Here is an 8,065-nt window from a genome sequence, read left to right on the forward strand (position 1 = left end):
TCAGGGAAGGTAATTTTATCTCCCTGGTGTTCAAAGGGTATTACAGAAGCAGAAGGATTTAAAACAGAAAACACACTAGCTTTTGGCTGATTTGACCTAAATCCCTTCTTTATTGCAAAAATATTTCTTCTATAGAAAAAGTATTCTCTCTACATTTGGAAACTGCTTCCTCTGAGCCGGCTTGGATCTCCGTGGCAAAACTAAAACAAAAGGGTTTCCAGGACCACCCTCTTGCCAAAGAACAGAAGGCTGAAGAGCAAACCTCGAGCAAAGATGATCGAGAGGAGGTAGAGTGCCAAGTAAAGTTACCTGGGGGTAAATCCTTCACCAAGAGCTGCTCTGCAGTGCAGCAGCTTTCTCACCATTGGTGTCCTACAGACAGCATTCACAAATCTGCTCCAGTGCTTCTGCTTCACTGCAGAAGATGTACTGAAGGTCTGGCTTCTCCACTGACTCTTGCATATATTTCCTCTGCAAGCCTTAAATTCCTGCTCAGTGAGAAAGAGAGGATAACTTGTTTGCATGTGCAGTGACCCTGTATTTGTAACAACTATCTTACTTCTTGTCTTCTCCCTCCCTAACTATTCCTGTCTGGCCTTTTCTGCATTTCCATAGTTAGATTTGGAGATGCTACCAGAGTTCTAATGGCAAGCTTTAGGAACACAGCTGTCTGGCAGGTTTCTTATTTGCCTTTTCTTTTTCTCTTCCTCCTTTTCTAGCAAGTCATCTGTGGTAGTGAGAACATACAGAAGAACATGCCTTCTAGCTTGAGGACTCAGGAGAAGAAACCACAAATGAAGACCAGTGTGTGTGCTGCAGCAGGTATCTCTTTCAGCCACATCTTTACATAATGGGTATAATTTACACCAGTAAGTGGTAAGAGTGGTAGGGAATGGAGAGTGGTGATGCACTGGAACAGGCTGTGCAAGGAGGTGGTTGAGTCACCATCCCTGGAGGTGTTCAAAAACTGTGTAGATGTGCTTCTAAGGAACATGGGTTAGTGGGCAGTATTGATAGTAGGTGGATGATTGGGCTACGTGATCTTAGAGGTCTTTTCCAACCTTAATGATTCCATGATTCTATTCTTTTGTATAATCAGCATACTTTGTATGAGGCCTGTTCAGACTGTAGTTTGCATATAAGTTGTATATGTGTTAGGTCATGTGTTTAAGTTTTATATGCACTGGCTTTTCAGCAGAGAAAGCAAGTGATGTGCTTTCATCTCCACGGCCTGTTCATGGAATGGCATTTAAACAGAACGGTGATTTATTACTGGCAAAGATCAATAATAAAAAATATTTTCCAGGAAGCAGTTGAAGTTGGATAGTGTCCAGAACAGCGCAGCAAAAAGGTCGGGTCTTCTAGACCTCCAGTCAGCCAGGAAATACTGATGGGAGTGGAGTTGTTTAGTCTACAGAAGGACTTAATTTGCTGCAGAGAGGAAGCTCATGCCCTGCATGAGCTTAGAATGCACTGGGGAGGCTGAAAAACTTCCTAACAATAAAGAGTACTGATACACAGAATAGGATAAGGTCTTCTAGATAGTCTGCAGTTTCCATTGCTGGATACGTTCAAGAAGAGGTTAGATAATCGCTCCTCAGGAATAATACAGGTAAGAGTCATTTCCGCCCCTGGGAGAGCAGAGGTTGAAAGGCCCCCCTCCTGCCCTATTAACTCTGATTCTCTGTATGAGAAATGCAAGGGAAGAGTGTGACTCAGACGCTGTGACTCACATGCCTTTTTCAGGGCTACTGCTGGGCTGCAGCTTATACCTCCCTGCTCACTCAGTGTGGTGCCAAGCACGCTCCAGCTAGGTACAGATAAGCCAGTTCTTCCGCTGTGCAAGCATCTTATGTGAGCTGAAAACTATTGATTTCAGATGCTGCCTAAGAAGATAAGAAATGCCTCAGTGTGTCAGAGGAGTGGCTCTGATCCAGATCCCTGTTGCTGACACTTTCACTACAAGGCCACTTTCCCCTTACAATCCACAGCACCCAGAATTCTTGTTATTAGAGATACTAAGGGGTTAACATCCCTGCCTCTTCCCCATGGTAGCCTTTATAGGCCATTCATCCCTTTCTGAGTTTACAAGTGCTACAGAATGAGCTTTCTCTCTTACTCCAGGCAGCTGACCAGCTGAGGATGTGCACCTGCAGGGAGACTCTATGTCTGTTGCTAGTCGAACTATGGGTAGGGGATGAAAATACCATCTTTTTTAGAAAGTATTCTGTTATAGGCCAACTTCATCTCACGGTTTTAGTTGCAAAGTGAGAATTTTGCTCAGATAAAATGGCAGTCTTCCTTTGAAAGGCTGTCCCAAACAGGCTGGATTTCTGCATTGAATTATCCATGTCTTGGAAGCCATGCACCCTTCAGCAGAAGCCCAGAACTGCACAAAGCGTGCTGCTACTCATCTAGTAGAACTCATCCTGCCTGTGAGCCTTGCAGCAGAATTTTTCTGCATCACCTCTTCCCAAGAACTGAACTAGTTTCCTGATAACCAAGGACTATTTCTCCCCTCCAGGGACAGCGTTTTTGGGATAGTCTTCCACTCCTGGAATGTCAAAGAGAACTCTAATCAGTCTGATGTTTAGGGGAAACATCACTCCTTAACTACTCAGAAAACCACACTTTGGAAACACTCAGCACAATCAGCACGTGAGCAGGAAGTTAGGAATCCCAAATGTAAACTCTCCTCTTCCTATTCAGTTCCCATTAGCACAGCCAGCAGTTCACCCAGTTGAAGGTGCTGTTGGTGGAGGGGATTTAGATTCAGTATCCAGAGGAGATACTTATTTGGATTTTGTTTTTTGGCTTACGTTAACTTGAGCAGTTTTCTTCTCCCATAATAGATGGCTGAGGCCTTGTGTACAATTCTGCACATTCTGTACGCAGCAGCAAAAGCCAGGACAGCTCAGTGTCAGCTAAGTTTGGAAACAAATTCCAAGAAATCAGATACTTATGCAGCTGAGTGCGTTTGGTTTGTTTTGCTGTGTGACGGCCCGTGCCCACATGTTCCATAACCATGGGAAGACTACCCAGCTTGCCTCTTCTCTCTTTCACTTTGCTTAAGCATGGTGAGGTTTGTCTCCCGAAAAGTGAAAACCCATTTTCAAGATTTCAGTACACTTAAATTCCTATATCCTCCTAGATGCTTTCAAAAAAATGTACTGTGCATGTAGAGCTGCAGCCTGGTTTTAGTGGATAGCACACTTCCTCCATTATTCCTAAGTATAGCTTGCCTCCTGCAAGGATAGCACTGAGTCAGGGCTGTGAAAGGAGACCTCCTGCATGGAGACATGGAACTTCCTCGGCTTTGATCTGGAGTGTGGCTGGTGAAGCTGATTGACATTTTTCATTGATTTAAGTGTGTGCAAGATCAAGCTTCCTGTACTTAGAGTTGCACAAGTCCCTATGTGGCCTCTGTTCTTGTGCTGGAGCACAGCAGCCTCATCTTGCCAGACACATGCCACACACAGGCTGATGTGGTACTGAGGAAATGTTTGAGTTTTCCCAGCTTGACTTGGACATGAAAATAATGTCCTGTATGGGTTGAAAGGGATGGGGAGAGCACAATGTTGAAAGACTTGTGAATCATATCTTGAGAAATGTGAGCTGTACCTGTGATGCCCCATGCCAGGCTGTCTGAAGTGATCAATCTTGAAAATTCTCTAAGAAGATGGAGGGAGGATGCCTTTTCTAAACAGTAACTCAAAGCCATACAAGGAGCCCTATCTACAGTCTTTCGCCCTTTGTGAGGATGACAGGCTTGTGTTAGGCTGCAATTAAAAGGAGCACCTAACTCTTCCAGAATCCCACCTTCTTGCATTTGACCTCTACCTAGTACTTAACAATATTTCTGAAGCAGAATTGAAGACCATCTACCAGTTTCTTTTAAGCCTTCAGTGAGCCTGGGGTGATCCTTGCCCTGCAAGTATTTTGCTTCCATTTTCCTTCATACTCAGTAGTTTTATTCCCAGATATTCTTGCCAGTCACAGAGCAGAAGAAGCCAGTGGAGCTCCTTGCTTGGCACTGTCATGGCAATTAAGAGTTTGAAAAGATTAAGAAATGAATTAGCCCTGATGATGTGTTATAAAAATGCCTGGGACTGCAGTCTTCAGGTCTGAAGAATTTTGAAGAACATCCTCATACGTCAGGGTCTAGGCACTTGCTGCTAGTGCTGAGGAGAAGATTCTTTTGCAGACAGCTTTATCAACTAAAACTTGATACAATTTTTTCCATCGCAATAGTTGGTCCTAGCTTTCATTGTAGCTGGACCAGATCGTGCCAGTGATATCCAGTTTAGTAATTTCTCTGACTTCTATTCTTGAATCACAGACATTGTGGGCTGTAAAATGATTTTCTTTCCAGAGAACAAAAATATTATTGGCAGAAAGTGAGTTTTTAACTCTCTAGCCTTCTGATGAGTGATGGCTATCTTCTTGTTGGCAGGTAAAGTTGGACCTATTGCTCAGGAAGCATCTGTGATTCCTGCTGTTGAAAAGGAAACAAGACACTCTTCTAACCTGCCAATGACACCATGCAGTCCTGCTGAACCACCCTGGCTATCCCTGGCCAAGAAGAAAGCCAAAGCATGGAGTGAAATGCCCCAGATTGTACAATAGCAAATGATGTGGACATCCTTCTTTGTACCGTCAATAGCTGCATTAACTCCATTTAAATCCTTCTTCACTGTGATCATTTTTCCAAGAAATTAGAGCCTTAGAACTTTTGTTCAAACTGCTGTATGTGAACATACAGTGAAGAAATGCCACCTGGGGCTCAATTTTGAAGTATTAGCAAGCAGAGCATTTTGTACTACCAAGTACTAGGAAAACTTGATCTTTATGTCATACACTTACGTATTTGACTAAAAGACACTGATGTTCTAAGAAGACATGCTTCAGGCTTTTGAAATGTTTCCCTTGCTAAATATGTTTTTAAAGTTTCCATGAACAATGTAGTGTTTTGTGCAATGTGTTTTTGGCTAAGGAATTAATGTGTGCTACAAAATAGATATGATGCTGTATACTGATGCATCACTGTGACTCATGGGCATTGATGTCATCACACTTGTGTGTAATGGCCCTCTTTTGCTTCTGATTGCTAATGGACCTATTTTGTGATAGCTGCAGGATCCAAACAGCAGCACTGTGAGTTGGAGTCATTTTGCCTTTTGGATAATTTGAAATCACAATGCTGCAGGTCTTGTGCTTTGCTCAGTGATGCCAGGTTGGAATGACCCAGAGGCACATGCCTCCTTTTCTCTCCCACATCCTAGAAAACCATCATGCTCTAGCATCCACTCTGTTTTTGGTTGTCTGTTTGGAAATCTGGAATAATCTACCAAAAAAAACCCACAAACCAAACCCTCAAAAAACTTCTTCCTTTAACTATGGCAAAGAGTGGTTTCTTTTTTGTGAGATTCATCAACAGACCCTCTCTCTTAAAGAGTGGCAGCGGATGGAAACTTGTTGCTACCTGGAAATTCACAGCATGTGTTCAACAAAGGCCACTCCATTTTCCACGTTCTTGTGTGATAAAGGAGCTGCTTTCCCCAGTGAGTCATCCACCCTTAATTGGTAACCCAACATCAGACTAAAAATGCCATCATTGAAGGGAGCAGGCTATTGAAAGAAAAGCTCTATAAAATGATGTTAGTGGCTTAAAAGCCAATGGCACCCAGTGGTCCTTTTTGTCTTTTCTTGCAGGATTGCACATTTAAATTCTTGTTTACAGTCAGTGCAAACTTTGAAGGCCGACTTGGCTGATGGGCAGTTTTTAGTTGGAAAGGTGGCAGGTATTTTTGAGGAAAAAAAGTTAGGACTAATTGCAAAACAAAAAATAGGTATCACATAGGAAGATTTCAGTCTTCCAGTCTTGGCCTAAATCTAAATATATAGATCACAATAATTGAAAACAGTATTAATTAAGAGCTAGATTGTGGACTCTTCTAGATAGGTGAAAACTTACTCAAGTAGGCACACTGAAGCTATAGATTCTGTTTGTTTCGTACTGACACAAAAAAGACTAAGAGTTTCACTGCTGGTTTGTTAATCCAGGCCTATTTTACTACTTGTTTTCTTTCTCTTAACAGCAATTTCTTCTTTTGAAAAAATCTGAAGTATCTGTATTCCTCTGAAGCTTTTGAGTGTAACATAAATGGACATACTCAGCTTTGATTTCTGAAGTTCTGTCCAGCTGCCACCCCATCAGACTCTTACACTGACCCCATGTAAAATACATGTATTGCCTTATTCAGCAAACTCTTCTCTTTCGGTTAGTGGGAATTGGGGTCCTTTCCCTAAAGTACTGCAAATGTTACTAGAATCTCTGCCCTGTTTTTGCTTTTGATCTTGTTTCCATTATGTTTGGTATGTACAGATGCTTTTGTAATCCTTGTCTTGAAGGAACCCCTTTTGTATTCCATTCTCATTTTTATTTTACTATTAAATGTGGTTGTCAGTGGTGACGATGCAATTTCTTGGAAACAGTGAGCAATAGATGGCCCTTGTTTGGAAAGGAAGGAAAGGAAACTATAAGGAAAAAATTAAAAAGAGGTACTTGCTTAATATGTACTCTCTGTATGGATATACTGCATAGATCTTGTCTTGGGATGTCTTTGTGTGGTCTGGCACTGATCAGCACAGCTGGTCATACTAATAAGGTTTCCTAAATCTATTTAGGAATGTAAAACATCGTCAGAGGGCTGATGGCTCCTTTTGTTCTGGGGCTGCTGCAGCTCCCGTAGGTCATGGTCAGCTTGCGCTGCTGTGATCACAAGAAACTTTGTGAATACTCATTCGAATGGATTTCAGAGTTACTCACCAGCCACTTGGGGTTGCTTTCAGAAAGAAGAAAGGAACATGAGAATCATGAGATGCTGCATTTGGTATTTAGTTGCCTTCTGGGTTTCTGAAGTTATTTTATTCCAGTTTCTTTCTACAGCCAGGAGGACAAAAAGCTCAGAGAGGAAGAAATCAGAACTAGACTCATGTAACTGCAAGGTGAGGTTTTAAAATCAACATTGAATCACTGGTGATTTACTAATACATTTATAAAAGCTGACTGTTGCATTTGTGAGGCTCCAACTTGCCATTGCCCACTTGTAGATTGTAGGTGATAGATGAGTGCAGATAATTGCCATAGTAAGCTCATTCTGCATGGTTTAAGAAAACAAAAAAGCAAAAAAACACCAAAGCAACATGATCACTTTCAAATACAATCACTGCTTTTGGAAATTAGCTGCCTCAAAGTCACTGCGAAGTCACATTGCCAAGAGTGTAACTGTGAGGTTCTGCGGCTCAGGGCCTTCAGCAAAGGATCTTGAGGGCTGTCCCTGAGATGCCCTGCACTCAGGGCTGGCACTGGGCTTCAGCTGGCTTTGGTGCTCCTGTACAACAGCAGAGGGTGCTAGTGCCATCCCCAAGGAGAACAGGGCTTCTGGGTGTTGCAGAAAGTGGATTCCCACATCCAACTCACTGTACAGTATCACAGTTGGGAGACTGGAAGCTGTTGTGAAAGTGGAGGAGACAGAGTGAGGTGTGTTGCTGTTTGTGATATGGTGGAGGTTTTGGAGCTATGAAGTGTGGGGAAAAAAATGCTTTATCACAAGGAGTCACTGAAAACTGGTGCCACTGATAGGGAAAGGTAGTGAGTTCAGTTGTGTGAGGAGGCCATGCAGGAAGATACAGGACTGTGTCCAACAGGGAATCACAGTTTAGAATTTTAGTTCTACTGCTCAGAACGCCTGCTGCCTGGCTAAAGGTAGATCTTCATCCAGATACAGGACCTGATGTTTTTATGGGAGAGATCAGAGATACAAACAGCAACTTGGCATGCACCTCACTGGAGATTATGGAGGTTCCTCTTACTGTAACAGTGACCTACAATGAATCGGGCTAAAAGAGACTGTTATGTTATCATCCAGCTGTGAATCAGCTTACAATTAACTGGGTTTGCAGGCAAGTAGGAATTAATCCATTTAAACAAAGAAATAAGAAAATAATTCAAAGACCTCCAAAGCTACGCACTACTATCAGTACTCCAAAACATTTTCATTAC

At 42.4% G+C, this 8,065-nt stretch overlaps 1 protein-coding gene across 9 annotated transcripts in view; it reads left to right on the forward strand.

Annotated features, from left to right (window-relative positions):
• Positions 1 to 6,579, forward strand: part of KIAA1210 (KIAA1210 ortholog) — a 52,172-nt gene extending 45,593 nt beyond the window's left edge. For all 9 annotated transcript variants that reach the window (XM_042825381.1, XM_042825380.1, XM_042825377.1 and 6 more), the window contains 3 exons: positions 136 to 287; positions 720 to 822; positions 4,454 to 6,579. In XM_042825381.1, the coding sequence (XP_042681315.1) occupies positions 136 to 287; positions 720 to 822; positions 4,454 to 4,626 (428 nt within the window). In that variant the 3' untranslated portion in view covers positions 4,627 to 6,579. The remainder of the gene's footprint in view (positions 1 to 135; positions 288 to 719; positions 823 to 4,453) is intronic.
• Positions 6,580 to 8,065: the final 1,486 nt, after the last annotated feature.

Source organism: Centrocercus urophasianus, unplaced genomic scaffold (genome assembly GCF_019232065.1).
Source record: "Centrocercus urophasianus isolate 14NV4802_14NV808 unplaced genomic scaffold, USGS_Curo_1.0 seq_24, whole genome shotgun sequence".
NCBI classification, from domain to species: domain Eukaryota; kingdom Metazoa; phylum Chordata; class Aves; order Galliformes; family Phasianidae; genus Centrocercus; species Centrocercus urophasianus.